This window comes from Thalia democratica, chromosome 7, assembly GCF_965202585.1.
Source record: "Thalia democratica chromosome 7, ktThaDemo2.hap1.1, whole genome shotgun sequence".
Lineage (NCBI taxonomy): Eukaryota > Metazoa > Chordata > Thaliacea > Salpida > Salpidae > Thalia > Thalia democratica.
Window position 1 is genome coordinate 34,459,880 of NC_139171.1, and position 12,856 is coordinate 34,472,735.

General features: G+C 26.4%; 1 protein-coding gene across 1 annotated transcript; it reads left to right on the forward strand.

Moving 5' to 3' along the window:
• The first annotated feature begins 1,697 nt into the window (after positions 1 to 1,697).
• On the forward strand, positions 1,698 to 8,128 carry LOC145841016 (large ribosomal subunit protein eL13-like). The gene is made up of 5 exons (XM_082948374.1): positions 1,698 to 1,738; positions 4,397 to 4,645; positions 5,503 to 5,676; positions 6,978 to 7,034; positions 7,927 to 8,128. The coding sequence occupies exons 2-5, from the start codon at positions 4,403 to 4,405 to the stop codon at positions 8,092 to 8,094; spliced, it is 642 nt and encodes a 213-aa protein (XP_082804500.1). The 5' UTR covers positions 1,698 to 1,738; positions 4,397 to 4,402; the 3' UTR covers positions 8,095 to 8,128.
• Positions 8,129 to 12,856: the final 4,728 nt, after the last annotated feature.

The following is a 12,856-nucleotide window of genomic DNA, read 5'->3' on the forward strand; positions in this document are numbered from 1 at the left end:
TAGAATTAGCTACAGTTGTTTTAAAGGTAGGCGTTTCATAAAGTGATACTTCGCTCAACCAAATTTATTACAAACTAATTGAGCTTCTAATTCTAATACAGACTCGAAAGTCGAGTATAAAGTTATTTAAGTGTACTGTTAAGTGTACACTAAGTTTAGTTTAGTATCTACTTTTTTAAAAAGTATTTATTATTATAAGTAAGAATTTTTTTTAAGACTTAAATATTTTTCTTTGAGTACAGTAAATTTTTAAATACTAAATACTGATTAAACTAGTGTAGTTATTTTCTAATGCAGTGGTCATCAAAGTGGGCATGAAATTTATTTTAGTGTGCACGGAGATATTTTGGTGTGCATGAAAAATAATCCTAAAATTTGAAACTTACAATAGATATTCTGGATAAAGAGGAAACAAAAAAGAAAAGTCTTAATAATTTTTATTGGTACTTTTAGCATCTTTGTTGGAGGGGGCCATAGTTTTTTTCTTTTTTTCAAATGGGTCTTTTTTAAATAAGTTTGGAAACCCTGATCTAGCTTCTACCAGAAAATCGAAGATGTAAGATTGAGAGATTGCTGCTCGTAATCTTGTAGAGTAGCAGTTGACAGATTTCTATCAGCAAGTGACCACAAACCAGAAACTTTTCTAAGGTGGTCGTAATCATTACATTTTAGTCTAAAATAAACAAACGTTTTTTAAGTATTCAAAACTCTTCTGTTTAGAATTCTAGCAACTTTAAAGCAAAATTGACATTGTTAATCTATTTGATTAGAATAAAATACTTTAACAGGACAGTTAAAGAAAAGTAATTCAGTATAAATTTACGATTTTGTTTCATTTATGTTAATGCTGGTTTGTTATTTATCGCATTAGTCCCCTGTTTTATGGCTATTTGCGCTTAATTCGAAAAGACTTTACCTTGTAGGAAGTTTTTTTGAACGTTTGAAACCTAAATAACTGTACAATTAGAATAAGAATATTTTTAACTGTATGACAGTCAAAATAGCTGCTTTGATTTATTTTTAAAAACTGTTTAACTTTGCTTTGCTTTATAAAATTTAATGAAACTTATTACTAAAAGTTTTAAATTATAATAAAGTTCATTTAACTTAAATTTTTAAAAGCAAATAAAAAACAAAAAAACTAGTTTATGGGTAAACACTATAATAAATTAAGGTTAAAAAGCAAGTTGATAAATACATTGTCCTCTATAGAATAACTATCAAAACTCTATATACAAGAAGTTCTGAACGCTGAATACATCTTTGTTTGTTATAACTAAAAGCTTCATGCTATCATTAATTGTGTGGCGATTTCTCATTGAAATCTAGTAGAAATGTCTAGTAAAAATATTTTTAATCGAATATTTTTTTGCATTACTTTACGAATAAACTATTACCTATTCCAAATATTTTTATAAAAATTCATATTAGCTTGTATCATTTTAATATATTTTTTTTAAGGTTTCTGTGTTTTAAAAGTAGTAAAAAGTCTTTTTTTATTATGTTGGATCTCCATAAAAAGTATTTTTTGTAATCTTACAGTATGCTCCAAGTAAAATAATATATCTATAATAAAATTTAGTGTAGCAAATTTAAGTTAAGCTCTCTTAATCTGCTCTTGTTTTTTTAAAAATAGACAAAATGGCTTTTTGCAAGATTTGTATATAGCCAAAATATTCATAGATGAAATTTCTTACCTGATAATTCTTGTTGAATCTCTTTGAACTCAGCCATAGAAGTTAGTGTTTTTAATTTATTGGCTTTGTATATATTTGTATTTTTTTATATTTTAGCATTGCACCACTTTTTAGTTTCTTTTTAAGAATGCAGTAAGAAAGTTAAATTCTTATTTAGTGTTTGTTATGGGTAAATAATAATTTTTCTACATATTGAACTAATAGCTTAATATCTTAAAAATGCACTATTATTAGCTAGTATATAATAAAATAAGCTGTATTATTTAGAAAATGGTTCTTATAATTATCATTTTATCTTCACATTATTTAAGAACATGCTTTTCAAAGTTTTTACATGTGTATTAGTTTGCTAAACTAAATGTCTTTAATTCAATGTTTTAAACATTTAAACTGATACTAGAATTTTTTGCAATTAATTGTCCAAGTTGTTTACAATCAAAATATTGCTTTGGTAATTTTTAGCTAAATGAATTAGATAGTCATTATGGTTGAATTATACACTAAAAAATCTTTTTTTTAAATTTATTAAGTATAAGTTTAAAGCCATTTGTCTTAAAGAGATTAAATTCACTGTGTTTAAACACAATGTAGAGTAAAATTAGTTGATTAATTTATAAATTATTTTAAAATTTAAACTACTTAAAATTTATCATGTGGCAACCATAGTGGGCGGTTTTTATTAGTATGTACTATGTGTAGAAAATAATTTTTGCCATTTTCAAATCAACAGATGCTGGGATTAATTTGTTCTATATAAATTACTTAAATTTTGGGATTGTCTGTAAAATTTGTTGTTATTACTGTAAAATTTGTGCAGTGTGTAGCCAGATGTCTTTCTCCAAATCAGAGCTAAAATAAGTAATCCTATACAACATTACAAAGTTATGATAAACAGTATGTGTTAACAAGAAATCAAAATATTAAAATATCTTCACAAATTAAATCAATACTAATATGAAATTTTCTAATGAAGTTCTACAATCAAACTAAATTAATTTATAAAATAGCTACAAATTTTTTGATTACATTAATGCAATTTGCTATGTTGTTTAAACAATATCTGTTCACAAACGTGTATCCCTTAAATTTTTAATTTTTTATTACTTGAAATTTGATGTATTAAATTGTGATAGTTTTTTGCTAGTTTCATCAAATTTAATCTATTAATATCAAAACATAATGAACAAAATCACAACTGGATACACAAACCATGTCTAACATGACTTATAAAAATTACCTTGAGAAAGATATAATAGGGAAATTAACTGACATTCTTTAAACTGGGTTAGAGTGTACTAAGTTAAATTATATCATTTGGATATTCCATTAAATATTAAGATCATTTCTTAAAGTGTACATTTTAACAATAGTATAAAATTTTTAATGTTTCCTTATAAAGTTTTGAAAGTATGTATTGCAATTAAGTTCAGAAATTATTTTATGTACTTGTTAACAATTACCTAATCAAATATGTTTGTGTTTTTATACTTCAATTCAGTGTGTAATTGAGAATTGAACCATCATGGTTTTCAATAAAATTTTTGGAATAATAGGTAATTATACATAGTATTATCTCTTTGTTTTCACTATAGTTGCATCTTGAATAATGCTATGATTAGAATTGAAACTCTGAAAGTGAGATAAACAAAATTAGGTAGAATGAAATTCCTTAATCAATAGGTCAAAGATGAAATTTAATAGTCATAAGTCTAAATTCACAACTTTCTACAATTTATTTTAACCAATTACACTCACATTTGATATATACAGCTTTTAAACACCATAACCATCTATATTGCTCAGTTATAAATATATTATAATATAATTATAGTATAGCTTAATATTAATAAACATTTTATATTTTAATTATTCTATATTTGTAATTGTAATTTAATTTATTTCAAAAAAAAATTGTTTTTTATATTATATGTCAACTAGGAAATGATGTCACATAAACTGCTAATAATTTGTCAAAGGCACAATACTGTAAGACGTCTCATCCTTTCCATAAATATATCTTTCTATTTGAGAATGTAATGAAATTCAAATTTGCCTGAAGATTTATTTTTACTGATTAAGTTGTGCAAACAGTGCCTTAGTTTATTACTAAGATAAAAATCTGTGGAAGTCAGATAAAAAAACATATTCCCAAGGATATAAGTTCTCTATCTAACAATCCAAGCTGTTTAGGAAATTTTAATGTTAATTGTTTAATGAAATTAATTTGTTAAAGTTCTAAGCTGTTTTAAAACACTTTGTTTCATTTTGGATCTAATTAATATTTAAAACTTTATCTAAAAGTTTTGATTTACAATGTTAAAATGACAATTATAAAGATTTGAAACTCCCCTGTTCACGTTTCTGATTTCAGCTTATTTTGTAGCTGTAGTCATTTTTTAGAAGGGGTAAATCAATGTTAACTATAAAACACATTCGAATGCCTTCTATGCATTTTAGTGCACCTTCAGTTGGTACAGCATTTTAGTTAAAAATAATATTCAAGTTATTAGAATACAAATTTGTAAAATTTTATACCCAAATAAAATGAACTTTAAAATTTAAATAGACAAGTTAACTGAAAATAAGTTAAGTTCATATGAAAACACTTAAATAAATGTTAGATAAAAAGACAAGTATTTAAATTGCAAGTAGAGTTGCTAAAATATGAGTCAAACCTTAATGATACTTCAACTTTACAGTAAAAGATGGCTATCAGGCATAATAATATCATCGCCAACAACCACTTCCACAAGCACTGGACGAGGCGTGTGAAGACTTGGTTCAACCAACCTGCCCGCAAATTCCGCAGGCACCAAAACAGGGTACAGAAGGCAAAGGCTGTTGCCCCTGCTCCCAAAAACAAACTTCAACCCGTAGTAAGGTGTCCCACTTTCAAGTACAACACCAAACAAAGGTTGGGACGTGGTTTCACTCAAGATGAGTTGAAGGTTATTTGAATTATGTATATACATTTTTTGTTTAGTACTTGTGAAAATATGTTAAAATTTATTGCGCAACGTTTTTATTGAGTATTATACAATTTTTAGTTTGAAATAAACACAAAAAGTTAAGAATTTTTAAGCAGGTTGTGCTGTTAACGAATACATGACAATTCAAATTTGACCAAATTTCGACAGTTCAAATTTTTGAAAAAATATTGAAATGGCCACAACTAAAGTATTGCATATTTGTCTAATATAAAAATACTTATGTAAGTTCTTTTAAGATTCACAAGCCAATTTCTTCTTTTATGCAAGTTCTAAATTTTACTAAATTTAAGCCATATCTCAAAAAATATATAATATTTTGCAAAAAAATTGCATATAGATATTTAAAGAACTTACATATGTAGTTTTTATTTTTGACAAATATGCATTACTTTTTATTTGCAGCTGCTTCAATTGTTTTTTTAAGAATTTGAATTATCCAAACATGAAAAGTCTGCACCCGCTGTTAACACAGTGTCTTCAGTTTTTGTATTTTTAATGGTGTTTACAAAAGTTTAAAATTTGTCTGCCTATAAATCAAATAAATAATGTTGACCAAAAATTTATAGTTTTTAATATTTAAATAAAATATATTGCATTAGTTAAAATTTGTTATCCCCTGTTCACGTTTCTGATTTCAGCTTATTTTGCATAGCTGTAGTCATTTTTCAAATGGGGTAAATCAATGTCAACTATAAAACACATTTGAATGCCTCCTATGCATTTTAGTGCACCTTCAGTTGATACATTCCCAACATGTCTGTTTGAATACTTTCATTATTTAAGACAATTATATACTAAATCATGGTTTTGTCCAGGCAGCAGGAATGAGCAAGGCTCAAGCAGTTGCTTTTGGCATCTACGTTGACAGACGCCGCCGCAACAAGTCAACCGAAGGACTCCAGGAAAATGTTCAACGCTTGAAGCAATACCAAGCCAACTTGATCAAGTTCCCACTCAACCCAGCTAAGCCACACAAGGGTGACAGCTCTGTAAGTTTGCTTTTGAATACATTTTTTTTAACACTGGAAATCTTTTGAATCTAAGATACTATAGTGTACTAGCATATTTAAAAATTCAAAACACTGCTAAACAGATGTATTTTATGTTATTTATTTGAATTTTTACAACCTAAATGATTAATGAAAAAACAAATTACCTACCTATAAAGAAATTATTTTAAAACTATTTTATAAGTCAACAGTTTAAATTTTATAAAGGTAATAGTGTTTATTTAACAAGCTCTCTACTGTTAATCATTTATATTTAATTTTATATGTATACTATTCTAATAAAGTGAAGACAACATTTTTATTTACTTAAAATCTAGAAATGGTTTGCCACACACTCAGAATAATTCAGGGCAGTTTAAAATTTTTGAAAACTCAATAAACTTAAGCTAGTTTTCTTTTAATTGAACGATGACCCAGGCCAGTTAAGAAGGGAGTTATAAGATTTCTTAAAATCTTCAGGAATTTTTTTTCCTGATTTTGAATAAAATTCAGATGGCTCAGCTTTAATATTTTCTTATTTTATAACTTATTTGTTGATGAACTTTAATGTTTTTAATTTTTATTTGAAGGGTTTGTTAACTCAGGATAACCCGGTACAGTTTTTTGTCCCTGCTACCCTGCTAGAACAGAATTGAACTGCAGTAAATTAACTTAACAAATTTTGACTCTAAACAAATTTAAATAAGTTACATGAGAAGTAATTTAATTTTGTGCTAAATGTTTATTAATCAGTCTGTATCTATCTTGTTTAGTATAATGAAAATGTGTTCAACATGTGTAACCCCCTGTTCACGTTTCTGATTTCAGCTTAGTTTGTAGCTGTAGTCATTTTTCAAATGGGGTAAATCAATGTCAACTCTAAAACACATTTGAATGCCTCCTATGCATTTTAGTGCACCTTCAGTTGATACATTGTTTCAGGAAATAAATAGATAATTTTTGATTATTATTTTTGAAACGTTTATTTAAGTGCTATCATTAGAAAATCAATTAATGTTGATAATTTTAGCTGCTATCATATTATATTATCAGAGTATATTGATGTATGCTAACTTATTATACCAAATTAATTTTAGTAATAGAATAATTATTTTAGCTTCTTCAGTGCAGTAATGTGTTTTGAGAAGAACCTACCATACAAATATTTTGTAGTGTGCCCATACTTTTATTCAGTAAATCTTTAATTTAGAGAGTGAATAACTGATTAAATTCATGCTAACTTTACCTTAACTTTAATATTTAATATAAAACAATCGATTTAAACCTTAAATTTTTTACAGGCTGAAGAATGCAAGATGGCCACTCAGCTCTCTGGTGTTGTAATGCCACTTCAACCAGTAAGTTGCAATTTAATTTTATTTCCATTTCGCAAGTTTTTAATTACTTGTTTTTTGCATAAAAAATATTTAAGAACCTTAATTTGTCTTTTATATTAACTTTTGTGAATGTAGAACTTTGAAAATTTAAATTTATTGTTTTTTATATAAAAATTTACTTCTTAAGTTGGAAATTGAACATTTTCGAATGCAAAAAAATTAATTATTTTCAAAATTAATTAATATGACTTACCTAAGATTTTTATAACATCTGTGGATATTCAAATAAAGTTTAATAATAACATTTTCTTATATTTTCAAAAGTTATATAAATTAATTATTAATACCTTAAAAAATACATAAAATAATATGATACAGAAAATTAGTTTTTGACACAGTTAAAAAGTTAGGGTCAACATATAAATTGTTAAGTTTTGTGGGACCATACCATGTATTGTTGTTTTTTTTTTACTTGACATACTAAATTAGTATTTTTGATAAATCAGCTTCTTGAGAATTGCTTAACATTTTTAGAAATGGATTAACATTTTATTACACTATGTTGCTAAGTTTTTTATAACATTCAAGGTTTTAAACTTCATATCTTAAATCAAAAACCACTCAAACTTTAATTAAATATTTATAAAAAAAATCTCATTGTTTTCTTTTCTAAATGCAACTTACAAATTTAAAGTCAAATTTTCTGTTATCCCCTGTCCACGTTTCTGATTTCAGCTTAATTTGCATAGCTGTAGTCATTTTTAAAAGGGGTAAACCAATGTCAACTCAAAACACATTTGAATGCCTTCTATGCATCTTAGTGCACCTTCAGTTGATACATACACAAGATGATATGTAATATCAATAAATATTAAAAAATTAACAGTTAACTTACCAATAATTTCTCTCGCAGTCTTACGTCCCTGAAAAGGCACGCGCCATCACCGAGGAAGAAAAGAAACACTCCGTCTTCCAGGAGATGAGGGTGGCCAGGAGCCACGCCAAGTACTGGGGCATCCGCGCCAAGCGCAAGAAGGAGGCCGAAGAGGCCGCCAAGTTGGCCAAGCCCAAGAAGAAATAGATTAATTGTTGACGTAATAAATTAGTAAAATTTCTTCGTGTCCCGTTTGTTGGATTTTGATAAAAATAAATAGGTAATAAGAAGAATGTAAAAGAGAATTTTTTTATTTGTTGCTATCTTTAATTACTTATTTCAATTGTGATACCTAATATAAATATTGTGACTTTCAATTATTAAGAACCGGGAAGCAAACAGGTGTTCACTTACACCCTTGGTTGACTAGTAATTTATAATAGGGCGTCTAAATATTTTTTACTTAATTTAACATTTGTTTAGCAAATAGCATAAAATACAAGTCCGTTTTTAAAAAATATAACAATTTTAATTAGTTTATAAGACCGTAAATTTTACTAGAAGTTTTCTAGTTCATTAAATAGGTTCTTTTTTTTCTTCTAGTTTTCGGAAATATTCCTTAAAGTTAAAAATACATCAATATTTAAAAGAGAAAGTGACTGTGAAAAGTATAAATTATCTTCGAAACTAAAATATTCCGACACTGAATCGATAAAATGCTAAGCAATCGACTGCAAATTTATTAAAAAAAATTGGTGAAACAGTGCTTTTTCGCATTACCAGTTTGCACTGTTGAGCTTGCTGATCTCATCTCAAAAGTTACTTTAGGTTGTTAAATTGGTAGTTTTAATGTTTATTAAGAAGTACAATAAAACTGAAATTTTTTATAACAAGGGAGAACTTGGATAGCTTTTAATATAAGTTATAACAATAAGAATGCTAAATAAACTAAGACCAGCTCGTAGAGAACAGTGTGGTGTTCCTACGCTCTTAATTAGTACAACCCGCTTCAGATCCGAGCTCAAAGCAAATACAGTCATAAACTAAGGTGTTTGAAAATTAATACCGTTTAGTTTTCTCCAGGGTCAAATTGAAATGATCAATATTACCTAATGTGTTCTTGTAATCCTCAGGGTTGCCTCATTGCCAGAATAACCAAGGAAATTCTTAGTAACTCCAAATATTAATCTAACAATAAAGTTTATCATCACTAAAAACTGCATTTTGTAAGTTTTTTTATAAGAATTTTTACGCAAATCTGTTGTTGTGACCTGTATTAGAGTAAGATTTAAAGCTTTACAACATTAACTCTTTGATTATGTTTTATTTGAATCCGTTTTAGTTAATAATTTTGACCTAAGACAAGTCTAGGTTTTTAGCTCTATCTACGGCAGCTCTGCATCCGAGTTTCATTAGAGTCAGTTTAATCGTTCTTTAAAAAATTAATTTACTCAATTTTTATCTAAGGCAGGCAGGAGTGGAAAATATATGACATATTTAAGAAAGCTACATACAGCTTTGATGATGATTATTGTTGTTATATTGATTTTAAAACTTAGCTAAAAATTTAAACTTCTACTAAAACTCAGTCTTAATACTAAAATTTGATTTGTTTAGTTTCTTAAGTAAAAAATTTTCAGTAATAATTTGTTTTTAATTTAATTGTTTAAATGCTATTTTCCATGACTGTCACATATCTTTTTTTAGATTTATTTAAGCACTGACGAGGTCTTTGACCGAAACTTAGTTTGCAAAATAAATTTTTGAAAGAATAAATATATTTTACAAAATTAAGTTTTTGCAGTAAATATTTACAACAAATTATTAGAATTATTGTTTTTTACGTCTAGTGTATATCTTAATTTATCATTTAATTCGAATAGTGTTTTTTACCAAACTCGTCATTATTTATTGCTGCCAGTGACTAACTTATATGAAAAAATCAAGCCATAAAAGGCCGCCAATGACTGATCTAGGGCAGAAATAAGCTTAATCTACCGAAGAAGACTGAGTGTTTTAAATATTTACTATAAACGTTAAATTATTTAGGTGCAAATATCTAATTAGCGGTGTTCGTGTGCGCCGAATTTTACGTAAGAACTCATAAATATTTTGTTAAGAGTGTGTGTAATTACTTGAACTGGTTCTAGATTTAATGAAAAAAATGAGCGAACGTAATAGTCTGCTGAAGTTCATATCCGAAAAATGAGAAAATTTGTAGTTAATGTTTATAGGCCAGCTTTGAACATATAAAAACTTATTTTAGGTGTAAAAAAAAAATATTAAAAAGCACAAGATTAGATTTTTTTAATTTCAAAAAATGTACGTACAAAATAAGATTTATGTTTTTAAGTTACTTCACAATTAGCACAAGCGCTCCACTCTCAAACTAGCAAGTGATTATTTAATATACTCCCAAATATATTTTTCCATATATAAATGTATATAAAGGACTAAGTAAGCCTTAATTTTGATACTGTAATCATAAAACTGACTTAAGTTTAGCAAACAATCCAACGTAATCTATAAGCAAAAAAATTTGTACAACAGCTTAAAACATTTCTTAAATTTATATAAAAATATGTATGGAAATTATAAATATTAATAGACCTTGATGTATAGTTTCAAAATACACGTTGTACTTTTTATAAGTAAACAATAATAAACATAAGAATTTATAATATTTTGTCAACCTTAACAAAATTTTTGTTTAAGATACTAGACAATTCTTTTAAATAATATATATCTTATTTAAATCGTTTTTATTAAACTACAACACCATTTTGAATGTTTTAAGTGTATTTCAAGTATTAAGTACTTGGTTTTAACTTTTTATTGGTCAATGATCTTTGCATCCCTGCATCAAAAAATTTACAACATTTTTTGTATCGTTTAAAACCTAACTTTTATTAAGAATTATGTTCATAATGCGTAGTTATAAAACCTGAAAGTTTGAAATATTTGAACAAAATCTTACCTTTATTATTAAAAATACTTCAACTAAATTTGCTAGGTGTTTTGGAAGGCGCCTGTAACTCATCTAGTATTAGCTACTTAAATATTTTTAGGATTCAAATATTTGGTACAGTATACTAACAAATTATTTTTATGGTGTCGCTCAAAGTAGCCTTTAGCTTTTTACTAATCTTTATTAGCCTTTTGTTTTTTTGAGTATAATTGATAAGTTTCAATTAGATTTAGTTTTTTTACGTTTGTTATATATATTTAAAAAATAGATTAAATAGATATAAGTGAAGAGATCTACCGGGTTTAATTGTTTTTTGTAAGTATTAGTTGTAATATTTAATAAAATGTACTATCAGGAGGCCTGGAATGATCCGCAACTAAGACAATATATTGATAAACCTACTAATGTTCTTTCCAAGCATTCAAATACAACAAAATGGTAGCTTCAACACAAAGACCGAAATAATAAACAGATACCGATCTTCTATATACTGAAGAACACGACTTTTCTACTAAAATGTTTTCAAAATAATTTAGTTTCCTTGTTTTAATTAAATTTTCTTACTTGAAATATAAAGGTGTTTAGTTCTAGATAACATGAATCAATACGTCTTGTAAAGCAAAGAAAAAGATACACTAATAAATATTTGAAAAACCAACCATAGTGTTGTAATATATCATCAAGAAAAATATTATTAGCAACATACCAAGTAGCTGATGAATTACAGTAATGAGTAGCAACTCGTACAACAGACTTAATGAACTATGTTTGATAAATGTTTTCTATCAATTTCTTCTTTCCAATTTTATTACTTGTTTCTTGTTTCGAATGATTATATCTAATAAACCATATTTTAATATCGTCTGTTTTAAAACGTTGTTTATATTTATACAAAAAGTTTGGATATTGTTTTAAGAAAAAGCATCGAGTTATTTTGTTTAAAAAAAAAACTTTAATATTAACTAAATCAAAATTTAGTTTTGTAACAATAAATATATAAAATATATAAATAAAAACAAATTATACAGTAATCTTCCTTTATTCTACCAACATATGTTTCTGTGTGTCAACGAATCAACACACTTCAACTGGGTTGTTAATAGGAAAGATAACTCTAATATATATAAAATATATATAAATTTAAAATAATCTAGTCTCAAGAAAAGGACTTTAAAGATCTTATTTCAAAAGTTAGTGAAGGTTGTTATGGAATAAGATACATTTATCTTAGTAATAAATTATTTTTTTCAAGATTAAAAAAATTAATTTAAATTAAGTTTAGTTTTTAAATAAAAAGTAAAACGTTAACTTTTACTTTAAACTACCTGGAAGAAAAGCAAAAAACCTAGAAAAAAATTAAAAAATCTTAGGGCTTTCCAGTTTCAATATACTAACTACTTTAAACTACTTTAAACCTCCAGATTTTTGGTGAAATTATAGTTGTGATATTTAGTTGGAAGATTTATTTTTAATATTAGTTAAAAAAAAAAATCTTTAAATATTTTATTGTTACTTGTGAGTATGGTCTAGTTTTTGTTTTAAACCAGGGGCCGTCAAACTGCGGCCCGCGAGATTGCAAACTTTTCCTACAAAAGAAAATTTTGATGCTTACACTAAATGTTCTGGGTTTTAAAAATAGTAAAAAAAAAAGTCTGATCTATAATTTAGCGGAAATTCAAAACTTACACTAGATAATTTGGGGTTTGGAATATAAAGAACTTACACTAAGTAATCTTGGGTTTAAAATGAAGAGCAAAAAAATCACAATTAAAACTTTGAGAGATTTGAGATTTAAAACTTACACTAGATACTTCGGGTCTGAAATCTATAAAAACTCACGCTAGATATTTTTGGGTTTCAATTGAAGAGCAGAAGTAACTCTCTGTTATACTTACAAAAAATTTGAGAATTTAAACTTACATTAGATATTTTTCGTTCTTTTACGAAAAGTAAAAAGTACAATTGCGCCCCGCAATTATTTTTTTTTAATTTGACCTGCGA

What these genes read in the sequence shown, in the direction of transcription:
- LOC145841016 (XM_082948374.1), top strand. Translation starts at nt 4,403, where the DNA reads ATGGCTATCAGGCATAATAATATCATCGCCAACAACCACTTCCACAAG. An exon ending in TCACTCAAGATGAGTTGAAG is followed by an intron (nt 4,646 to 5,502) that starts GTTATTTGAATT and finishes GGTTTTGTCCAG; the next exon opens with GCAGCAGGAATGAGCAAGGC. An exon ending in TTGTAATGCCACTTCAACCA is followed by an intron (nt 7,035 to 7,926) that starts GTAAGTTGCAAT and finishes TTTCTCTCGCAG; the next exon opens with TCTTACGTCCCTGAAAAGGC.